We start from the raw sequence: 25,025 nt of genomic DNA on the forward strand, positions 1-25,025 counted from the left end.
CATCAACATTATTATTAAAAAGGTACACCAGAGATTGTATTTCTTGCAACAACTAAGGAAATTTAATCTGTCCCAATTTAATCGCTGGTCCAATTCTATAGAGGTACTATTGAAACTGTCCTCTGTAATTCCATTACTGTCTGGTATGGTATTGGTACAGCCTCTAAGCTGGATAAGAAGAGGCTTCAACGAGCAGTAAGAACTGCAGAGAGGGTAATTGGTGTTAGTTTGCCTCCAATAGAGACACTTTATGCCACTCGAGTCAGGAAGAGAGCGGAGAGAATTGCTGTAGACCCTTCGCATCCTGGCCATCACTTGTTTGATTTACTCCCATCCAGACGTCGGTACAGGACTCTATATACAAAAACGTCTAGGCACAGGAATAGCATTTTTCCTTGTGCCATCAAATTGTTGAATCTGTAGTTGTGGGTGGAAGGGAGGCCAGTTGGTGGTATGGGGTCTTTTCACTGTGCTGTTGTATTGTGAGGGGAATAGTGGTTGTATGAGGTACTTTTTTCTTTTCTTTACATTGCAATGCAATGTAGTCGAAGCAAAATCCAAGTATGGTTGATACTTGACCAATAAATTATTCTATTCTATTCTATTCTATTCTATTCTATTCTAAATGCATCAGTAATCCTTTGGATGCTTGTCTTTCCAACTTTGAGCATGTTTCATCATTTTATTCATATGCTACCATCTAAGGAAATAGTTCCAGTACTGATCTCGCACTTACCAAGCGCACATGCACAGAGAATAGCTATTATCATAGCTGCAATCCAGAGGAGATAAGACATTTTAATTAAATGTGCTTAGTAAGTATATTATCTTTTTAACAAAATGAAAAACTTAATCAGGGAACACGCCCCAGTCCCTTAACGTGGCTTCCTTCTCAGTAAACATGAACAGGCTTGCAATGTCAAACCCCAACATTGGCTTGCAATGTGAAATCCCAACATTAACTATCATTTATGGAGATGGGAATTGTAGTCCAAAATCTCTGGAAGGCATCACACTGGCTACCCCCGGCCTATGTAGTTAGGAGGTATGGCAAAAAGCATAAATCCCCTTGCTTAAAAAAAGAATAAGGGCAATTGATCTCACCTTGGTAACACAGCTATATTTTATGAGGTACAGAAAAAGGATTCACAACAAAACCTCTTAACATACACAGCTTTTTGAAATTTAATTTTGATCCTTAGCTGAGTATGTTCAGCACCAGTGAAATATATCTCTTGCCACTAAAATCTGAAATGGTGGCTTTGTATCAAAAACACAGCCTTTCTTTGAGATATGCACCACTTGCACAACAGCCCATTGCTTTGGGCTACAATAGACATTATGTCATCTATTTCAATGAGTCACGGTGCTACTGCCTCAACAGAGGCTCTGTTGGTCTCATCACAGTATGGCAAATCATATATACCTCCTCTACATTTGCCAAGAGTTTTATGACAATTCCTTCCTCGCATTTAAATCCATCCAGTACTACTTTAAGTATCAAAATAGATAAGTTCAATTTCTAAAAGCTTGTTAAAATAAAAAAATTCCTTCAGTAGCACCTTAAAGACCAACTAAGTTTTTATTTTGGTATGAGCTTTCGTGTGCATGCACACTTCTTCAGATAAAAGCTTGTTGACTGTGTTTCAATTAAGGTAAAGGGACCCCTGACCATTAGGTCCAGTCGTGACCGACTCTGGGTTTGCCGCGCTCATCTTGCGTTATTGGCCGAGGGAGCCGGCGTACAGCTTCCAGGTCATGTGGCCAGCATGACAAAGCTGCTTCTGGCGAATCAGAGCAGCACATGGAAACACCGTTTACCTTCCCACTGTAGCGGTACCTATTTATCTACTTGCACTTGACATGCTTTTGAACTGCTAGGTTGGCAGGAGCTGGGACTGTGTTTCAAATAGCATCTGAAAATGGAATGGATGTTTCACCCGCCTTATTCATTATTTCATTTCCCATCCCCTCCAATTCCACTGCTTTGACAGACAACTTCATGAGCTATAGTACACACACACACACACACACACACACACACACACACACACACACACACACTTACTTCTTAGCTGCCACAGCAGCAACACATGCCAGAAGACTTGTTTTCAACAGTTTTCCACCAAAAGCCCCTCCAATTCGTTTCACATGACACATGATCCTATTGCTTGAGATGCCTAAACAGGAGGCCACCATTTCCTGCACAAAAGCAAATATTTTATTATGCCGGTACAATCAGAGGTGTCTCAAATTTGGGATAACACATAGGTTAAAAAAGTACAGTAAAAAAAACAAAAAAAAACCCCTTTCTAAATCTTGGACCAACAGAAATACTTCAGAGGCTGGTTGTTGTTTTTCTCCTAAATCTTCTCAAAAAGTGGCTGAACATTAACAGAATCAGGTAAGGCACTAGCTTTGGTATAAATGCAAATTAATCATAGCTGAAGGCTTATGTGAGTCTATTGTTTCCTACCTGCGGAAAGCAATTTACCAACAATGATCCAGAAGTCCCCAAGCTTTTAAGAGTCAGGGTTTGGGGGCTTGTTTGGAATTCAATAAATTGCTGTGGATGCCACAAAATACCCATTTCACAGAAGAAAAATTGGCAGTGCTCAGAACACCCTCAAAGGCAAAACAACTACCCCTCCAATAAAACATAGGCAAAAGAAGAAGCAAGCAGGCAACCAACAGTTCCTTCCTGCCAACAAAAACACCTTTCAAACCCTCAATCAAACAATACAGTAGTAAATTAATTGGCAGGGTCAGGAGGCCTTAGAAGGTGCCAAGGAGAATGTCTGAGGGTGATATGGTGGCATGTGCACCACAATGGGGGTCTCAACACCATTTGAACCACCATGGAAAGTAGGCCAGTGTTATCATCTCACAATTACTGTGAGGCAGGAGGGGGGCTGAGGGTGAGTGCGAGAGGCTTGCCTAAAGCCACAAAGCAAGTTCATGAGTAAGGCAAGTCCTGAGCAGGCTCACAGCTTGTTCTCGTAACCACTACTCTGTGCTGCAGAATAGCTAAGCTCAGTGACACAGATAAAATGTCAAATCCTTAAGCCCAGGCCTCCCATATCTTTAATCATCATCAGATGCCAATCTTAACTGCGGAAGGGGATGGGGGGTGGCGGAAAGCTGAAAGTTACTCAGGCTTAGCCTTTTGCAACTCTCCAGGGGCAATAGGTGTTGCAGAGTAATAGGGCGCTATCAAGTATGCCTTTCTCGATTCCAGCCTTGATCTGATTTGATCCTTTAGGGTTTCATGATGAAAAAAGCAATGGCACAACAGCGGTTTCTTTGCTGCTTTAGACTGGTGATGCAGAAGTTGCTCTTCCTTCACAAAATGTTAGAAGCCCAGAACCAGGTGTAAGAAGGAGCCGATTCTGCAGCTCCTCTCCAGGCTAGCATCCTGATTTCCAGGTAGCAGCAAAATATCAGTATGAGCCCATAAGAGAGGAAGTGATATGCTGAGCCCAATAAATGTCGGGCTTTAAGACACAGAGAACGTGGCTGTCACTTGTGCAACATGTTATGAGATAGCTCTCTTAACCTGTACAAATGCTGGATGCTGGGTGGACACAAACAAGTTCATTTCTTTATCCTCTGTTGGAACAGCAAGTATGCTCTGAGTTTCCAAATAAAAGTGCTCCTGTCCGCCAACATGGATCTCGCCTATTTCAAAAACAGAACATCTTAAATCAGTACATCCAAAAGTGTGCAGCCTGGCTTTCTTGAGACTGGGAAGAAAGTGGGTGAAAAGCCACACTGCATTGCATTGAGCATAATTGTAGACAAATGTTCATTTTTGCAATCTTAGAAATGCCAAGCCTCAAACCGCCTAGTATCAAGGGCACCAGTAAGAAAGGATGCAGATGTTGCACTTCTCTATGGCAGAAATTTTGAGGCACAACTAATCAGGTGTGCCTTTAAAGGTTTGCCTATATGCAGAAGTTACAAATTATTGCCTGTGTGAGAATTAGGGTTAAGCACCTGCATTCCTAGGAGGTATATATTCAAATCAAACAAATAGCTGTTTCTGACATTATATGGTGCATTAACTATATTCACTCGTTTGAGAGGCATGGATTTGTATTGTGTTCAGTCCAAGTGCACTGACGAGTGGGGCGTAAATCAGGTACAAGGAGCCTTTAGATTTCCAGGTGTTGCTGAACTTCCAGCTCCCATCATCATTTGCATTGCTTGCTGTGGCTGATGGGAGTCTCAGTTCAGCAACATCTGGAGGGCCAAATGTTCCCCACACCTGCTGCAAATGGTGGGGTGTGGCTTTCACAGTAAGGTTTTGAATCAGCAGGCTGCGATTTACCTTCAAGTACATGGTCGACGACTTTAAATGCTTCATCCACATTTCCTCGTTCCAGTTTTCTCTGTGGTTCAAAGAATGAATTGTGCTCTATTGCCTCCTGCAGCAACAGAAGAGACATACACCTAAGTTCAGCACCCTGCCTGTTTATTTTGAACAAACTACCAGCATCCCTTGAGGGAAAGCCATGATATTTAAACTTTTATGAGTTGTAAATATTTAATATATACATGCCCAAATACACAATTTACAGGGCAGGCTGTGGTGCAGTAAAATCAGAAGCAACAACGAGTATTGTGACACCTGAAAGATTAACCGAGTCAATTATGGCATAAGCTTTTGTTTACTAAAGTTTGCTCCATAAAATGCGATGAAGCTTAGGGCACAATATGCTTATATCATAATAAGATGTCTCGGTTCTTAAAGTGCCACAAGACTCTTTGGTTATTTTGTTATGACTGACTACCAATATGGAAATTAATAAAATCTGAATATCTGGTTGTAAGCCTACTTAGCCCTACAATGGGACTAGATTATCTTAAATCAATGTAATTTGATTTAACTAGGTTGTGGACTGAACCAGACACCTGGAATTTTAATAGAAATAACTAGTAGTACAAATAAATAGATTTTATCACAGCAGCAATTAAGAAAAGGCTGTTCCTTACCTCTATGGTCAGGATCACAGGTTCTTGAGGTTCATACTGTATTTTCACTTTTGCAGCTGCTTGTTTAGCATGAACATCTGAATCTGCTACCACTGCACAGACAATCTGACCCACACAAGTCACCTGAAAACCAGAGAAAACCAGTGCCTTAACTTTTGGACACACATATTCCACAGAAAGGTGATGAAACTGCAGAAAGCCCACAGCTTACACACATTTAACTAGTGTGCATTCAGCTTTACCCATGTGGTAATTTTAAAAATAAAAAGGGCGCAGAATTCTAGGGAGGGGAAATGACTTTGGCGATCCCACCTGCCATTGAACCCAGGTGGAATCCACACACACATAAAAACCATTCTGAAAATGCTTTTTAAAAAAGCATTTTTAAAAATATAAATTTTAAAAATATTAAATATTTTATTAAAAATAAAAAAATTCTATAAGGCTCACCATCCCCATTTAGTGTCACATTGTATATTGCACTTAAAACAGTCTCATTTGCAGCTGTATCGCTGAGTCCCCAGTGTGTTAGACTATACATGCTTTTGCTTTCAGTCGTTATCCCCAGAATGTAACCCCTGCAGAAATAGTGGGGTTACTGTACATATATATACAAAGTTATCTCTTTTTTATATAAAAAGTGTGTATCCTAAGCCTCTGCACAAATATTTAAGTTGGTTCAATATTGGCTCCACACTGATGCACAACTAAGTTGCATAATTAACATAGCAAGTCAGTGGTTTGCTGGTTGCACACTGGTGCACAAACCAAACTGTGAGATCTGCATAATTTCAGGAGCTAGTTGAAAGATGCACTTTTCCCAATTGTTCCACACTTTACTTTCATTAGCCAGGCATGAACTGAGAGACAGTGTGAAAATGTACTCTGTGAATGAAGCCCAGTCAATAAACTGTCACACTGTTCTTGGCAGGGGAATATTATAGGGAAACGGAGATAAAAAGTGAGACAAATCAGTGAACACTTAAATAATAATGCAACAGAAAAAAGATTCAAACAAAAAACAAGTATATATATAATGGAGAATGAGTCGATTCTTATTTAAACAAAATTAAAATAAATAGTTAAACAACAATGAACTGTTGATGATTAAACGTGGCATACCTTTTCTCTGGCAAACACAATATCTGGGACATCATAGTTATAGAACTCATTAGTCGCTGGGACATCCTGAACAGAAACGATATCAACTACACCTGACACCTTGAGAGCTTCTGAAGGATCAACTGATCTGCAAGAAGCAGTGCAAGCAAGTTAACTAACAGTAAGACCAGAAACAGTTATTCACAGATTGCTGGGACAAAGGTGGGGAGAAAAGGAGGTACATGGCAGAATGAGGATGAGATGGGCCAAGGGGACATTGGGCTGGTGAAGACTAAAGGGGCTATGGGACTTGGGTGGGGAAGCAGTGGGATGTGTCACTTTGACACTGAAATGGAGACAGCGCTGGTAAGGAAACTGGGGGGGGGGGGGAGAAGCAAAGGAGGTGACAGTACTCTGTACCTCCCTCATATTCGAGTTACATGCAGCTATTACATGCCACATCATACTTATTTCGTATTACTTTTACAGTGCTTTCCGTTATATTGTACTTGAATTTATTGTTATACACCATCTTACAAGATCAGGTGGCATATTGTTGTTGTTTAGTTGTCTTAGTCATGTTTGACTCTCCGTGACCCCATGAACCAGAGCATGCCTTGGAAACTCTCACTTTCTTCTCAAAGCTTCTCCTTTTTTATGTCCATGGAGTTTACCTGGCAAAATACTGGAGTAGTTTCCCAGTTCCTTCTCCAGGTGGATCACATTTAGCCTAAACTCTTGGCTATGACCTATCCATCTTGGGTGGCCCTGCACGGCACATAGCTCATAGCTTCTTGGAGTTATTCAAGTCCCTTCACAGTGATCCAAGAAGGGGCAGGTGGCACATACACACTTCTTCTTCTCTGGCGATACACACACACACACACACACACACACACACACACACACACACTAGATAGATAGATGATAGATAGATATAGTTTTCTATACTGCGGCACATACACAATCTTTGCATGGGGTTTGGAACTGGTTACTAAAGCCAAGAAGAGTTCTTCATCAACGGCGCGAATGTCATCACAATAAATAGCTTCCCCTGTGGCGTGTTTAGTACCAGCCTGGTGCATGATTGGACGTCCTACGGGATCTTGGGGAAGCTGTCCTGGCTCCACATCCTTTTTAATTAAAAAAGAAAGAAAGAAAAGGAAACCACAAATCAAATTCAAGAAAGTCAAGACGACCCATTGCTTTAGCTTTTTTTTCTTTTTAATGCCAACTATTTCTCCTTTCTACAATCCACTCCCCCCCCCCAAAAAAAATTGTAATCACAATTGAGATAATAAACTGCATCCTAAACTGTAAGGAAGAGAAATCAAGGCTTATCCACACTATGTTTTAGTTCAACACTTTCAGTCAAGCTAGTGCCAAACTTTTACCTAATACTTTTACCATAACACGCAAGTGAATGAGACTTCTAACTAGCATGAAGGTAGACTGTGTTTCCCTTAGCTTCCGTAGTCCTTCAGTATATAGACTAAAAAAGCTGAAATCAATGACTTTCTGGAACACCTCTCATTCTACCTTGGAAATAGCTCACTAATCGAACAAAGCTCACTGATCTGACAAAGAAAGCTAAGATAACAAGGACTGAATTCTAAGCAGGCAGCAATAGCTTAACACTTAGAGAAGTTAAAGCCTGATATTACAAAAAACCCTCAAAATCAGTTTTGAAATAATGCGTTCTGTGTAATAGAGTAGTACTAAAGTAATTCTACTCACCTGATACTTTTGCATACTCTGTGGCATTTTTGTATGGAAACTTTCAAGGGCACTTGCATAATTATCTGGGACATCAGGATACTGAGTAGGATACTGTAAGAAGATGATTTGTCACATTTTTTAAAAAAGGGAACATGTAATTAAAACCCATTTCTAAAGTTAACATGCACACAGACACGCACCTCCCCATACACAATTCAATGTAATTCAGTTAAATAAGTTTTTGAACGTTTAAAAATATACTATACCACGTTCCCTGCAAAAAGGGACAGAATCCAAAAAAGAAAAGAAAAAGGCACTAACCGGCCAGCAGCAAGAGCCTTTGGCAGGATGTTTCGTTTCACAGCTGCCTGATAAGGAACTGTGTCGAATCGTCCATGGCTGGAGCCAAGGGCAGGGTCATGGAGCTGATACACAATGCTTTGGTGATTCCCAAACTGGATACTACAATTGGGTTCTTTATACTGAGGCTCTTTTACGCAAGGAAGGCCTCTTTAGTGTAAAAGGGCTCTTTTACTGCGCCTATTACACTGGAATGGGAGGCAAAGGATTCCAAAGCTAGGGGCACTTTGATGTTAAAACAGCCAAAACAGATACAGCTGTTGTTAGAAGCTCAAAGAAGGTTTTTGAACCTTCAAGCTTCCAAGGGATCCAATCTTTGGACTCGAAGGATGCTGAGCCATGGTTAAATGCCATGAAGGCTGAACTTGATTCCTTAGAAAGGAACAAGACATGGGAACTAGTCTCCATAGTTCCAGGAATAAAGCTGCTTGGCAGCAAATGGGTCTTTAAGACAAAGACAGACCAAAATGGCAAAGTAGTGAGACACAAAGCCAGACTGGTTGCAAGAGGTTTTTCACAGAAGACTATCATGAGACCTATTCACCCACCGTGAAGTATGAGAGCCTTAGGTTTATGCTAAAACTTGCTGCAGAGGAGAAACTGCAGGTTTCCCATCATGATGTGAACACAGCACTTGTACAGGACCCCAGGTGAATCAATTTACATGCTCCCACCTGACGGAGTACAGGTAAAACAGGGATTAGTCTGTTCTCTTAAGAAATCCCTACATGGTCTCAAACAGAGCACCCGATGCTGGCACTCAAAACTCACAAAAACTTTGTTTTTGCTAGGTTTTCAGCATGGGGAAGCTGATCCATGTGTTTTTGTCAAAGAGGAGGGGTATAACAAACTGTATTGTTTATTTTATGTTGATGACATTCTTTTCTTTTGGAAAGACGCTACTTTGTACAAAAGCACCTTAGCTCAACTGAAGGAGCACTTTGACATGAAGGACCAACTATCTTTCTCTAGAAATAGAAATAGATCAGGAAGGTAACTTTTTGGTACACCAGTCACACAAAAATTGCTGATGTGTTAACCAAACTGAACTTGGTTGATGCAAACCCTGTAGATACACCAATGGTAACAGGTTTTCAGGTAGAAGATACCGATGAAGCATATGACACTGTACAGAAGTGTTATAGGCAAACTAAACTTCATTGCCAGATGTTCAAGACCTGATACTGTAGTCAGCACTAATCTGCTGAGCAAACACGCTACCAAACCTACAGTTAAGGATTGGAAAGCACTGAAGCGCATAGCACGTAACCTGAAAGGTACTATGCACTACAGACTGAGATACACTGATCAAAAGTCTGGAGGTCTTGAAATATTTGCAGATGCAAGTTTTGGAAGTGACACCACAGATGGTAAACACACATCTGGAGTTTGCTACATGTACAACCAGAGTCTGTTTGACTGGTCATGCAGGAAGCAAACAACAGTGAGCCTAAGTTCTTGTGAAGCTGAACTCAATGCTCTGTCATATTCAATTATGGATTGTGAATGGTTGTTGCAATTGTGTAAAGACATGAGAATTCATGTCCTATACAGGTTTATCAGGACAACAAAACATGTTTGGCTTTGCTAACTTCCGAGAGTTATACCGTGTTTCTCCAAAAATAAGACACCGTCTTATATTATTTTCCTCAAAAAAACACATGGTGGCTTATTTTCAGGGTATGGCTTATTTTCGGGGTATGGCTTATTTTTGGAGAAACACGGTAAGCAAAGCATAAAGCACTTGCAGTTAAAATTACGATGTCCAAGGGAATGTGTTCAGAACGGACTCGTAACAGTGTCCTATATGCCAGGAACTGAGATTCCTGCAGATTTGTTGTCCAAGGTCGTTCCCAGGGAACGACACGGTACCTATGTACAGAAACTGGGGCTGTACTAACACTCTGCCCAGTGATATATATAGAAAGGGGGAGGATGTTAGGTTTCTATTCCTCTAATTGTGCAGGTCACATGCCTGTGTAATGCATTCCAGCAAATATTGTTGGAATCACGGGAGCGATGTTTGCTGTATTCTGTTTCCTTTCGTATTTTTCTTCGGACTTCTCAGCGAGAGGAGACATGTTTTCTTTTGTTCTGCCTTACGCTTAATAAAGTAGCTTTTAGTACACAACCTCAGCCTGGCTCCGTCTGTGTTTTGTCTCTGCTGGACTCTGAATATATCCTCAGTGTCTCCAAGACATGAGTTGTAATAAATCGTCGGGAAGGGCTGTCGGAACTCCCTAGAACTCCACGCTGAATGCTGATGGGAGAGACGGGCTGGATTTGTTCCTGCATTGTGCCTGTGGATCGTTCCTGCCCCCAGCTGACCCAACACACATGTGCAAGCATGTGTGGGTTTTCCCTTTTTATAGGCACCTCATTGGTCATTGTGAGAAGAGGGTGTCAGACGTAGAGGGGCCTTTGGTCTGATCTAGTAGCAGAGCCATAGAGACGTAACCTGGGGCAAAACATAGTCTCAAGACTTCCTCTTCCTCCAAATGATATCAGAAGAAAATGCAGCATGGAATATAAACAAACTAAATGCATTATATAGTTTAGTGAATTCCTGGCTCAACATCTATTACATATACTTTCCAACCTCTAGAAATTATAATTATAAATAAAATACTCCCAAGACAATAACAACTAGGCAGATCGGGACACAGCTTCTAAAATAACTTGGTAGGCTGCGCACCCTGAGACTGCTCCCTTCAAATCCCACCCAGAGATGGAATTGAATTATGTAGGCATGCAGGCATGCTAATGTCATTTACCCAACACTTTGGGCTTTAAACAGTTTATGAATCAGGCTGGTCACACATAACTGCAAAACAGGAATCAATACAAATCAAAATTACCATTATCTTCAGTGACTGCAACACCTCCAAGTAGAATTTGAAGATGAAACTAACAATGAGAGTTCTTCTGTACTCCACTTTACCACCTGGAGCTGAACTTGGGAGAATAATTTCTTTGAGGACCGCTCTGCAAGCTTCATCCAGCATCTGCCCATCCCAAGGTCTGGAAAAATAAATAATTATATATACTCAGTAAGCAGAAAACTAATCAGTAGTTGTATATCTACTATTAGAACAACAGTAGTTGTATCCTTACAATTCATTTCCTATAGGATCACAGCTCTAAATGCATAGGACTGTATTCAGCATAGCACAGTGGTACAATCTCCCTCTCTCCCTAAATCTGTCGGGGGGGGGGGAGAGATTCACTCAACCCCACAGAGCACATTTGGAGACAGAGCAAAGCATACATGGGAGGAAAAAATCACCTTACACTAGCACAAAAATAGTGTGCAGAGTTTTGATCATGAAGTTTTTATTCTAACGGGCTATCTCAGTAAAACACAAATTAGATTCTTAATGGGGGGAAGAATTAAAACATGCATTCTGCAGCACACTGTTATTGTACATCAAGGAAACAAAGCAGATTCACTATTCCAGTGGGGATTTATATTTTGGGGTGCCTTAGTTCTAAGTATCTTCCTTTGCTATGAAGTAAGTGGATCTGATTTCTGTAATTTGGTTAAAGAAGATGTGCACAATATACAGCTTACAAAAAGGAACCTGTAAGGGTGACTCCCTACAGGGAGCCAGCCCCCACCCTCCTAACGTCCACCTCGCCAAGCACAGGGAGCAGCAATGGTTTTGAAGCAGCCAGGGGGGGAGGGAGAGACTCGGAGGGAGAGAGCAGCCAGCGTGCGGAACGATGAGAAAGCTCAGGGGAGGGGAGATGTAGGCAAGGGCTCAAGGATACTGGAGAACCATTGCACCGCTTTGACCAGGAGGAGGCTGAGAGGGCATCGCTCCTTCCGGCACAAGAGTTAAGGAGAGCACCACGACGCAGGTCAAGGGGGAGGCGTTTTGGGGTGCCCCAACTACTTTGCTGGCGTAGGAACAGACATACGCCATTGCCAGATTCTGGTTTGGACTGAGAGGTCATGTTTTAAGCTATCTCTGCACTGTAAATACTTTGCACAATAAAAGTCTTGAAAGACAAACTGGACTCAAGCGGAGTTACTCTAGAGTAGCCACGACGACCCTCTGACAGAACACCATCCTAAGGTGTTCCTGTTTAAAACTGTACAAACTCCAGTTTAATTTTTTTAAAGACCTATGTAGCTAGCCCTCCTAACTACTGTGGTAAATTTGGAGGTCAGAACAATCATAGAGGGCTAGAACCAAGGAGTCAGGCTGCATATGTTTTTCAACTCTTTTAATAAGTGTTTCTTCAGTTCCATTTCAAAATAAAACTAGACTAGAATAAGTATAGCCTGTCCACCAAATCTAGTTAACGCAAACAGTGACAACTTCATTAACTAAGGATGGTATTCAACTAAGTTTTATTCAGTGCAGACCCACTGAAATTAATGAACTTACCTAAGTTAGGCCCATTAATTTCCGTGAGTCTACCCTAAGAGCGCCGGAAGTAACGGCATATGCTGACTTATATGCACAGATGCAGATTGATAAATAACTGCAACTGACAATCATTAAACATTGCATGCATGCATCATAATTTTTTTAAAATACATCATAAATTAAACATGCTTAAAATATGCAGAAAATACAAAATGATTTCACATGATGGCAGAACTTCTTTAACTCTTGGTACTGAACTGCTTGCCCACTTGTGAGTTTGTGCGATCGGAGACGAACAGAACGGATAAGTAAAAATAGTTCCATTGTGTTGCTTAATCCAAAAGGAATTCTGAAGAACAATAAGGTCTGAAATATTCTCACAACCTATTTCATATAAACAAAAATTTGTCTTTTAATTGCTGCATGTCAAGCATTTATCCGGCAACAATATAATTTTAGTATTTGAGAACTCAAGAGTTTATCTAGACGCCTCTTCCTTAGGAAATTGCTACCATTGGGGTGAGCTTTCAGTCTAAGAGGCGTCAATGCTACAGGAAATCATATAGTACCTTCCAATGAGTGCCTGGCATGTTTGCTTGGCGGCAACTGTAGTGAAGCCAACACCTCCGTAACAGATGCAGAAGTCCCTAATGATGTTGCAGTCTTCTTCAAAGACAATCCTCATCCCTGCTGTAACAATAGGTAAAGCATTTTCCCGCCTTGGAGCTTGTCGAAACGCTGCTACAAACTCACCCTGAAAAGGAATAGGAATCAGAATAAAGAGAGATTAGTTGGGCTACAACATTTTGAAATGCCACCTTTTATTACAGGACATTCCACTGCAGCACTCACAACTTGACCATTGAAAACTGGGAGAAAGGTTTTTTTCTAATACTCCCCTGGATCATATTTAAAGTTTAAAAGGCTGTATTCCTCTTATAGTAGTTGCAGACCACCTTCGTGCCTTCGATTAACTTTGGAGGCTACTGCTATATATTCTCCCCTACATGCTGCAGTCAGTTTGATTCCAATGTTTCACAGCAAGCTGAATAGAGCAGGGTCCACACTACAGATGGTTCAAGGCCCTGGAGCTCTTGAAGCAAGAGGCATAGACTTTGGGCAAGGATTGGCTGTCCCATTATGAAAGCACTTTGCCCTTTTAAGACTGTTCACGTATTTATGAATGTATCATGTTCCAGTCCCAAACAAATCTGAATGTTGCAAAAACATTGACATTTGCCAAAATATGCACGTTGTGGATCATCATCTAACATTTCCCCCCAATTACCAATCTTAAAGGAAAAGGAAAGATTGCCGACCTTCCTGGAATGTGGGATTTTAACAGACACTAGGATCTCCTCTGGTTCCAGGGTATTGTTTCCAAGTCCATCAGCAAAAAGGTCACTGAAAGGAATCTGTCGCAGCCTCCCTAACAGAGAACATTAACATCCATATAAATGGAAAATAAATACTAAGCACTATAAAGAGAATACAGAGCAATCATTTTGGCTTGGCTGGCATGGAAATTTTTGGACTAGTTATGCATACAGATTGCAGAAACTCAAAGCAATTCCATTGGGTTTCTTGCTTAGGTGGCAGGAGTAATCACTTTTTCTTCACCCTCTATAATTATTAAAGAAGTGTGCCAGAGCTAAGTCAGAATGCTTTTGGGAGTCTCACACCTTTGCATTTTAATAGATCTAACTAAACCTGTAAGGGTGCAAAGATGTAACACAGTTAGGGCCATAGCTTAGTAGAGCATCTGCTTTGCATGCAGAAGGTCCCAGATTCTGTCCCTGGCATCTCCTGGTAGAGCTGCAAATGAGCCCTGTCCAAACCCTGAAGAGTTGCTGCCTGTCAGTATTACCAACATTGAGCTAGCTAATTCAGTATAAGGCAACTTCCAATGTTCTTCAGCTGCTTTGCAAAGAACATATGCAAACAACCAGAAACGTGTGCATACTTGCCACTCAAGTCTTCTCATCATAACAGAAGTGTGCCTTGCCCATGAGATATTGCAGTGTCAAGCCTGGTTCGTGAGACAGCATACTGCACCTTTCTTACTGTAACGTACAAAGCATTGCTGTGCCAAACTACACATTGCATTAAATGGGTCTTCACAGTTGTGTGCACCACAACCGCAGGAGACCCAGATTCAGGTTAGGACTACAGGTGGAGGGGTCCCCCCCCCCTGCCATGATGTGCCCTGATGAAAATCACCTCTCTTGTCCACAAAAGCTGCTATTTACCCCAAAAAGAAAGCTGATGTGGGCATCAAAAACATGTCCTTAGTAGGATAAACAGGCAGCAGGAAACTCAGCTAGTGAATGAATGAATTTATCAAAGGCCTTAGAGTGAAATACAGTGGAACCTCCTCCTTACAAACACTTTGGGTAATGAGCTCCGCTAACCCGGAAGTAGATGCTCCTAGTAGCGAACTTTGCCCCAGGATGCGAGCGGAAGTCACATGCCAGTGGCGCGGTGGCAGCAGGTGGCCCTATTAGCGAAAGTGCACCAAGAATGGTTTTGGGTTAAGAACGGACCTCTGGAACGAATTAAGTTCGTAACCAGAGGTACCACTGTAATAAGATCGTCATTCCAGTCCTTACTGAGATATTTGCTTATTTGTAAAAAGAATACACTGGCACCTTAGAGTTCCTCATTGAGAAAGGGATTAGAGTAAAAGAACAAAAATATGTTGAAGGCTGCAACTCCATACAAATTCACCTAGGGAAAGTCCCATTGAATTCAATGGGCCTTACTTCTGAGTAGACATGTATAGGATTGCACTACACAGCTTACACTCCCTGTGCCAATTGAAGAAAGAAAGAAATATCCTCACAAGCAACATCATAGCCACAGCCTTATCCCTACCTCCCTGAAGGGCCCCCTGCAGTGGGCTTCCTAGGGACCTGCAATGTGTTCCAAATACATAAAAGAGATTTGGAAGGTTTGGATAATACTGAGTGTGATGGAAAACTGAGAATGCATTTGGTCCTACCTTGTGATGCCACATTGAGGATACAGTTGCTAACTGCTAGAATAGGATTGATGTCAGATGTTGAATTTCTGCTCATGATATTTCCTCCAAAGGACTAAAAGCAAAAAAGGGGAGGAAAAATGCAGTTTCAACACAAAAAACGCAACACTTACAAAATCAATGTTAACAAATTAAACTGGAAAATATTTGTTTCCCAGTTAACAGTAATCCAAGGTAAAATTTGTAAAAATGTTTCAATTAAGGAAACATACAGCCACGTTTCGGATCTGCTGTCCTCCCAGAGTTTTTAATTGTTGCAAAAGAGCAGAGAATATCTTGGTTTTCTCCGCTGAAAGTTTTGAGACCACATCTGTCAGGATGTTTTTCACTGCAGTCAGGCTACACGCAGCTCCTAGTATTAGTCCTGAAAAGAGTAAAACACAAAAGTAAAACACATGCTGGAGCTGCTTTTTCAGAGCTTATCAAGGGACAAAAAATAATCGTTTAATGGAGCACAGTGTGCACTTTCAAACTGATCCCACTGCTCTTAAAACTTTTAGCAGGGCCCTAAGATAGAAAGCAAAGTTTACTGACCATCTTCTGTGCATTCCACAACATACAGATCCAATATTCTAGTGGGCGAGATGATAAGTGGATGAAATACACCTTTAAACTTCATATCAGGTCCTAAAGGGTAGAAGATAACAGTGAAAATGAGGAGGAAGGGGAATGTTGCTTGATTGCAATTTAAACATTTGAAAATATTTGTTTATAAAAATGGTGAACCCTTTTCCTACTCACAGATTGGGTATGCAGCACTCTAAAACTAGTAACAATCTAGAAAATGTTTTAAAAGTAGAGAAAATCCAATAACATAAACATGCTGCACTTAAAAATATGCTACCATAAGATTAAAATGTACCACAGTAATCAGAGACTAAACTTACAAGTGGTAAAAGGTATTGTATATGTATAGGTGTGGGTGTATTCTGGGCCAAACTGAGTTTCCTTGGCACAGTATTTTAAATGAAAAGCTGTCCCCACGAAAAAAATTCCCACCATGTGAGTATTGAAGTGTAGCAGAGAATTTAGCAGGCAGCGCAATAGTGTGGTGGTGTAATCCAGGACTCAGGAAACAGAACTTGATGAACAGTAGCTTTTATTATAAGCTGCTTTGTACAAGTTACTATATACACAGACTCTCAGAACTCTCCTCACAAACTCCTTCTCTAAACAGCTCCATTTTACCTCAGCATAGAACTGCTAGTGCCAAGCTGCCTATAGGGGGACATTAAACCAATCAGCAGCCTGTCACCATGCTTCTCTGTCTCCCTATAGGGGGAGTTTAAACCAATCAGCAGCCTGTCAACATACTTCCCTGTCTCCAGGCAAAAACTCCCTTGTTTAACTTAGCTTCTGGCTAACTCACTAATTGTCTACTTTAAAGCTGCAGTTTATCACAAAAACTTCAACACCCCCTCACAGCTTACAAAAGTGCAATTAGTCTTTGAGCATAGACAAAGTATTATCTCCAACTTTGATCTCCAAACCCATGCTCTGACAAAGCATATTCCAATTTACAAATGATAACGGCTTTGTCATGATGTCAGCAACATTTTCAGAACTTTGCACATATTCACACACAATGGTATTATTTTGTACATTGAACCTGACGTTTTGGTATTTCAAATGAATATGTTTACTTTTGCTTTTGAACTGTTCTGTCCCACTCAGAGTTATACATGCTTGATTGTCTACAAACACTTTAACAGGACAAACATTTTCAAAACCCAAATCCAGCAAAAACTGTTTATAAAACACAATCTCATTACACAACTCACTTAACGCAGCGTATTCGGCTTCTGTTGAAGACATACTGACCAAACTTTGCTTTCTGGATTTCCAGCCAACAAGCGACTTCCCAAACATGATGACAATACCAGTTACAGATTTCCTGTCAGGTAGATTTCCCCAGTCGCTATCTGTATAACACTGTAAAACCTCTTCCCCTGTTGAACTCATCCTTAGAGTGCTGTCAACAGTGTGTTTCAGATAACGCAAAACTCTTTTGACCGCTTTCCAAGCATTAATTGTTGGCTTTGCTACCTGCCTGCTCAGGATGCCTACAGCATAACTGATGTCAGGTCTTGACCATTGTGCTAGGTACATCAGACTACCTATAGCAGATTGATATAGTTCAGGACTTTCGAACTCTTGGCTTTGCTCTGTATTTAAATCTTTAACAAAACCTGTTTCCATTGGCGTTTTGGCTCCTTTGCAATCCTGCATGCCAAATTTTACCAACAACTGCTTGATTTTGTTACTTTGACAGAGCAAATAGCTTCCATCAACCGCCTGGCACATTTCGACTCCTAAATAATTTTTTACTGTGCCGAGGTTTTTAACCTTGAACCTCTTTGCTAACTGAGTATAGAACTCATTGACCAGTTTGTTACTCTTGGCCACATATAAGAGGTCATCCACAAAAATTAAACAGAACTCTATATTATTTCCAGACCCTCTTATATATAAACAATTGTCAGCCACACAATGTTTAAAACCAAGCTTAACCAGTGTGTCATCCAGACAACGGTTCCAGTTACGTGCAGACTGTTTTAAACCGTATAAAGCTTTGTGCAGCTTGTAAACATTCCCAGGCCTAGTCTCAAAACCTTGTGGCTCAGCTAAATACAGCTCCTCTGTGAGACCAGCATTTAAATAAGCTGTTTGAATGTCGAAATGACTGGCCACCAATTTATGCTTTGCAGCGATAGCAAGCAACAGCCTCATGCTTTCGCTTCTCGCTGTAGGAGCAAACACCTCATCAAAATCCACTCCAGGTCTTTGGGAAAAACCCTGTGCTACTAACCGTGCCTTATACTTGAAACCTCCAGTAGCTAAGGGCTTCAGTTTATAGACCCATCTACTGCCTACCACCTTGGCACCCTTGGGTAGAGGCATAGAAGTAAACACCTTGTGCTCTTGCAGAGAATTCATTTCTTCTTGCATTGCTTCTTTCCAGCACAAAACCTGTTCTTCTGGTAACTTAAACACCTCATTATAGCTTTGTGGCTCTACAGCTACATGGCAAACATGAGATACACCTGGTGAATAACGGTCTGATGGAACTCCTTTGTTTCTCCTCTCTGACCTTCTGGGAGTTAAATCACTTTTCTCTGCACTGTCATCCCCCTCAGACACTTGCTCCCTTTCAGAAGAAACACCTTTTGAAGTAGACGAAATCTGTCTGGCTTCAGAGTTTGGAAACATTTCAGGCTTTTCATCGTCCCCCTCAGAGCTGACAATTTCTGGCTGCTCTTTATTGCCAGAAAAACTCTTGGAACATTGCAACCAAACCTCTGTGTTTGCATGGATTTTCTCCCAACCAGAGTGCTCACAAAAATTTGCATTACGTGATACTATTATCCCGTTGTTACCAACTGCAAACCGCCACCCTTTTCCTTGATCTTGATAACCAACAAAAATAAGTTGTTGTGCCTTGGCATCCCCTTTTCTGCGTTGTGCCTTCGGCACATGTACCCAAGCTTGTACCCCAAACACACGCAAATGATCCACTTTGGGCTTCTTCCCAAACAACTTGAAATAGGGTGTAGTTCTTATTGAACTATGAAATAAGCGATTTTGAATATAACACGCATTCAGAATGGCTTCTCCCCAATAACCAAAAGATAAACCAGAATCTGCTAGCATAGATTGCATCATTTCTTGCAACGCTCTATTCTTCCTCTCAGCAATCCCGTTCTCTTCCGGAGAATGAGGATTAGTTTTTCTATGTCCAATTCCACGTCTTGCCAACCAAGACTGAAACGCATTAGACAAAAACTCCCCTCCGCGATCAGACTGAAGTTTCTGGACTTTGCAAGAGAACTGCCTTTCTACATAGGCAACCCAGCTTTTAAACTTAGAAAAAACTTCCCCCTTGTGCTTTAACATATAAACCCAGCAAAATCTGGTAGCATCGTCAATAATTGCCAGTGCATAGCAAGAATTACCCCTGCTAGGCTTGAAAGGACCGCATACATCGGCATGTACCAGCTGAAATGGCTTTTCACTTACTCTTTGGCTGCTAGGATACGGACCTCTGTGACACTTAACCTGCTTGCACACATTGCAGTCTAAAAACTTGTCACAACTTTGCAGCTCACAGCCATCACTCAGCTTTGGCATTTTAATTACACTTCGCCAATTAGAATGACCTAGGCGTCGGTGCCATAAATGTAAACAATGCTGGTGTAACGCCTTGTTTTTACAATTCTGCTGTAAAACACCACTAGCTAGGACAGAATCCTCAACTCTGTCATTGTCTTTTAGCACAAACACACCACCCTCTGGCAAAGCCCTTCCCAATGTCTTACCGTCTTTCTGTATCTCACAGCAATTGTCATTAAACTGCACACAAAAACCAGACTGCATTAGACATGATATAGACATTAGATTGCTTTGCAATGAAGGTACACACAGAACATTGTCCAACTGTGTGCGCAGACTTGGGACAAAGACAGATCCAGCAGACTTCACTTCAGACTTTCTCCCATCTGCAAGCACGACCTGCTTGCGTGGATTAGGCAACTTCTTGGAAAACAAAGCCTCTGATGTAACCAGATGCCTTGAACTGCCAGAATCGACCACCCACTCGATGCTTTTTTCATCTTCTGGACACTTGACCACTGCGGCGACGTACTGCACTGTCTGCTTTGACTTGCCGCGTTTCTTCTGCTGACGACTTCTCTGATCCTCAGAACCTGCCACTTCTGGACATGCTTTACGCAGATGTTTTGAAGATCCACATCTATAGCAGCGACGCACAGCAAATGCAGACTCCTCGCTGACAGCTTCTGAAGAACGCTGAGACACCAGCTTCACTTCAGAACTGCTGGCGTTTTTGACAGACCGACTCCCTGTCAAAACACTAGAAGTTTTCGACTGTCTGCACACCCGCTTCTGCCACTCCTCAAGCAACCTGCCAGTGACGTAGTCCAGTGTCAAATCCCGTTCTCGCATTGACTCCAGCGATAGAACAAGATTGTCCCAACTGTCAGGAAGTGAACTTAAAATAATGCAGACTTTCTCTTCCTCTGGTAAATTACAACCCCTCTCCAGAAGAGCCACAAACTTCATCTGCAGTTCGTGGAGATGGTCCTGCATTGACACTCCCGGCTGAAGCAGCGATTTGTATAGAGATTTACGTATAGACAGCTTTGAACCTGCCGTCTCCCGCACATGGAGATTCCGGAGAGCAACCCACACAGCTTTTGCAGAACTGCACTCACGCACATGGGGTAGCTGCATATCATCTATGGCCAACACAATAGTAGCTCTTGCCCTCTCATCCCGCTCCAAATGATCAGCATCAGGCTTTGAAGGAGGTTTAGACACAGCATTCCAAAGACCTTCTCTCTGCAGCGTAGCTTGAATCCTCTGGGACCACAACAAATAGTTATGATTGTTCAGACGCTCAAATGATAATGCAGCTGGATGCTGCATGTCTGTGTCTACTGTCTGTGTCCAGTCGTCCTCTAGACTTGGGTCTGCCACCAATCAGCTCTTGGCATCAATACCACGACACTCTACAACTGATCACCTCAGGCATGTCCTCACCATCTCCTTTGCTAAGAATCTGGGAGACTTCACAACCCCTGCGTCCACGACTTGACTGGCACACCACTAACCTGGAAACCACAGCCTGGGCACCAGAACCTATTGAAGTGTAGCAGAGAATTTAGCAGGCAGCGCAATAGTGTGGTGGTGTAATCCAGGACTCAGGAAACAGAACTTGATGAACAGTAGCTTTTATTATAAGCTGCTTTGTACAAGTTACTATATACACAGACTCTCAGAACTCTCCTCACAAACTCCTTCTCTAAACAGCTCCATTTTACCTCAGCATAGAACTGCTAGTGCCAAGCTGCCTATAGGGGGAGTTTAAACCAATCAGCAGCCTGTCACCATGCTTCTCTGTCTCCCTATAGGGGGAGTTTAAACCAATCAGCAGCCTGTCAACATACTTCCCTGTCTCCAGGCAAAAACTCCCTTGTTTAACTTAGCTTCTGGCTAACTCACTAATTGTCTACTTTAAAGCTGCAGTTTATCACAAAAACTTCAACAGTGAGTTCACAGATTAACGAAGGGCCACAAAGCAAGGCTCCTTTGGGGATCTCAAGGTGTGCAGTGATACATATACTGGTATTACAGTAACAGGATATGCCGAAATTCTACAGAAAGAATAAATCACAGCAGCTCCATGAAACCACGGCCCACACACAGATCACCTACTACAAATCATCTAACTTTAACCAGGAGCTGACTTTCAATAGCTCAGGGGTTCCCAACAAAATTTTCTCGAGGACCCCTCATCGAGCCGTTATTGTGACAAGGACCCCCATTAATTCCTAATCCTAAAATTAAAAAGTGAGAGCCAAATTAAGAGTCTTTTTATATTTTATATTTATACGTTTTTTACAGTTCTTCCTCTTCATCTGTAGGCCTTTGTCATTTTAACGAACCACTTTTTAACCAACGGTCCATTTTTAACTACGCGAACTGTAGCTTCCGCGAAAAACAACGCTTTGTTTACAAACACTACTGTTTTGCAAAGAGGCAGAGCGCGCCAGGGAGGAGGGAGGGGAATGGAGAAGACAGGGTACCTGCGCAGTAGCGCACAAATGAAGCTGACGCGCGCAAAGCATCTTGGGGAGGTGAGCGTTAGTAGAATGTGCGCGCTGCCTCTTTGCAGAACAGTAGTGTTTGTAAAGCGCCACCTAACGGCATACAGCAGAACTACTGCCTCTATCTAATTCTAGTTTTGCGCTAGACTCTGCTCATGCAGGAAGCGGCCAAAACAAAAAATCTGTTATCATACGAAATATATTTAATATATTTTTTATTCTAATAGCATCTTGCGGACCCCTCTGGCATAGCTCGCGGACCCCTGGGGGTCCCCGGACCACCTGTTGGGAACCACTGCAATAGCTCATAGTGGGGGAGCTGCTCCCTTATGTATGGAATCTACATACCCACAGCAGTATTGCCTACTACAAGAGGTGCCTGGGGGTGCTTGGCTTTCAGTTCCAGAAGTTCATTTAGATTTACAGGAGAAATCCATGCAGTCCTTTCTCCATGGTAAACAAGTGTTTGTGGTGTCTGATCTTCAGCCATTTTCTGTAGGGAAAACAGTATCAGATTCAGAGGTTTGATATGCTTTGGAGTGTGTTTGAACTGCACTGACCTTGCCCCTCTCCTTCCCAGGACACTACAGCAACATGGATGGTGGGAGGTCAGTTAAGCACTGCTGCCCTGCCACACTGGTAGCCTTAGGACAACCTTTAGGTATGGGGAGTTGTAGATAAGCTATTGGAGGGCAAACCCCACTGTTGGCAAAGCGTTTGGCCAGCTGTTCCAACTCAGGTCAAATGGATGGTTCAGCAGTTGCTAAGTTCAGCCTATTTTCAGAAGCTTTATATTATTAAGGCATTCTACAATCAGGGCATACAGTAAAGCTATCAGAGCTGCTGGTGTATAGAACCAAATGTTCCCAAAGGCCTGTAAACACCATCTTGGCATAGCTGCCAAGTCTCCCGTTTTTCACGGGAAACCCCCGTATTTTAAACCGTTTCCCGCTGGCAGCCCAGATTGGGAAAAAATCCTGTAAATCCCCCAGATTTCAGTACCTGCCAGGGAGGCTCCTTCTGTGCATGTCTGGACATGCGCAGAACCAATTTTGGGTGCTCTGCCCATATCTGGGCAGAGCGGCACTGGAAGTCGCTTTTGAGCATGTCTGGACATGCGTAGAAGCGACTTCCGGTGCCGCTCTGCCCTTGTCTGGGCACCAGAAATTGGGCAGCGCTGGCACCGGAAGTTGCTTCTATGCATGTCTGGAAGAGACTTCCGGTGCCAGCGCTGCTGATCCCGGATTTTTCTAACCGGGAGTTGGAAGGTATGTATCTTGGTAGTCAATATAACTAATTGGTGTGAGCTGTAAAATGAAATCATACATGATTTTCTGTATGTTATGAAGCTCTGAAACCTTAGTTTTGGTTCAGTTAGTTGGGAGAGGGGAGACTCCTCACTCTGCCTGCCTGTCAGCCACCCCCATATCTGAGAGATGGATGGAAGTGGGGATGGTTAATTGGGCTATTGCTGCCAGCTTATATAGCTTGCTTTTTGTACAAGTAACTCATATACAAATGGCTCCTCATGGACAAAGCCACGGTGTTTGCCCCTACAACATCTGCCCTGAGGTGCGGTAGCAAGGAACCTTGCATTGCACTGCTGCAAGTCTCTTGATTTATCTCTTTTATAAAGCACTAGAGCCGATCGCTTTGGCCTTCTGTGCATCTTTCTTTGGAATCCCTGCAACAGGGTCCTGCGGGGCATCAGTCAAACCTTTGTCCTGGTCTGTATTTGGACCCGTGGGACAGAACAAGGTTGCTTCTTCACGAATTCAGTGTTCACGACTAACCCAGTACCCCAAATACCACATTAAAATGATAGTGGAAATTGGCTCTTAGTTGTAAGACAGCATGCTGTATGTATGTTAATTCTTCTTACTATGAGTTCTGGCGGAAATATTAGTTCTTGGGTGGGATCCAATGGCTGGAATTCTTCTGCAGAAAATAGTGCTGTACAAATCTTAAAAAGAGAAAGACAGTACACACATGTGTGAATTTCCATTGAAATCAACAAGAGTGTGTATTTTACAAACTGAATAATAAGTTGGGTAGATTTCAGACTTTGCCCTGAAGAACTGGCATTTATCACTGTGACTGTGTTATGCTATCATCTCATATTGTTATTGGCCTTTATTAGCATAAGGCTATCATCTCATATTAGGGTGGCTATAGTTCGTTCAATTATACAGTGGCAGGAAAAAGTGCTATGGGTCTTTGCCTATTCCATCTACTTACCATGTTTCTTCGAAAATAAGCCATACCCTGAAAATAAGCCACCGTGGCTTTTGTTTGAGGAAAAATAAATATAAGATGGTGTCTTATTTTTGGATAAACACGGTACTTTCTCTGGTTCTTGGGTTTAATCTGAATCATTCTCTTCCACATGAACAGTGGCCTTTGTTTAGCTCAGTCCACCTGAAAAGCTTGTGAAGAGGCTAATAATTGCTGCAGCTTAGCCACATGGCTCTAACAAGCCTTTTTGTGTGTGTTCCTATACCAATAATTTACGAACTTTCACCACTGTAACTAAGCCAAGTTTCACCGCCTGTGTTTTCTGACAGATGTACGAAAAAGCACATGAACCTGATCTTTGGAGAGTTTGTAAGTAAACCATTTAACTTACCAAATTTGTAGCCTTTTCTATGATGGGGAAGAGGGCAACTATGGAAGGAACTCACAGGGGCATATTTTAAAAGCCTAAGAACATATATTTCCCCGCTTTGCTGCATATTTTGTGATTTTCAATCTCTGCTGGGGTTCTGTCTCCAAATAGTACCTGCCTCAAATGTGAATCTTGGCATCCAG

The 25,025-nt window shown here is 42.0% G+C and overlaps 1 protein-coding gene across 1 annotated transcript in view; it reads right to left on the bottom strand.

The window, feature by feature from the left end:
* Positions 1 to 25,025, bottom strand: part of LOC118095602 (aldehyde oxidase) — a 56,945-nt gene that overhangs the window by 22,770 nt on the left and 9,150 nt on the right. The window contains exons 8-22 of the mRNA XM_035136851.3: positions 24,100 to 24,180; positions 22,566 to 22,710; positions 16,126 to 16,218; positions 15,804 to 15,955; positions 15,553 to 15,646; positions 13,871 to 13,980; positions 13,121 to 13,305; positions 11,034 to 11,196; positions 7,834 to 7,926; positions 7,060 to 7,229; positions 6,118 to 6,244; positions 4,996 to 5,118; positions 4,331 to 4,427; positions 3,557 to 3,678; positions 2,069 to 2,202 (exon numbers count right to left, since the gene is read on the bottom strand). Coding sequence (XP_034992742.2) covers positions 2,069 to 2,202; positions 3,557 to 3,678; positions 4,331 to 4,427; positions 4,996 to 5,118; positions 6,118 to 6,244; positions 7,060 to 7,229; positions 7,834 to 7,926; positions 11,034 to 11,196; positions 13,121 to 13,305; positions 13,871 to 13,980; positions 15,553 to 15,646; positions 15,804 to 15,955; positions 16,126 to 16,218; positions 22,566 to 22,710; positions 24,100 to 24,180 — 1,889 coding nt within the window. The remainder of the gene's footprint in view (positions 1 to 2,068; positions 2,203 to 3,556; positions 3,679 to 4,330; positions 4,428 to 4,995; positions 5,119 to 6,117; positions 6,245 to 7,059; positions 7,230 to 7,833; positions 7,927 to 11,033; positions 11,197 to 13,120; positions 13,306 to 13,870; positions 13,981 to 15,552; positions 15,647 to 15,803; positions 15,956 to 16,125; positions 16,219 to 22,565; positions 22,711 to 24,099; positions 24,181 to 25,025) is intronic.

The sequence above is a fragment of the Zootoca vivipara genome, chromosome 1, assembly GCF_965207765.1.
Source record: "Zootoca vivipara chromosome 1, rZooViv2.hap1.1, whole genome shotgun sequence".
NCBI classification, from domain to species: Eukaryota; Metazoa; Chordata; class Lepidosauria; order Squamata; family Lacertidae; genus Zootoca; species Zootoca vivipara.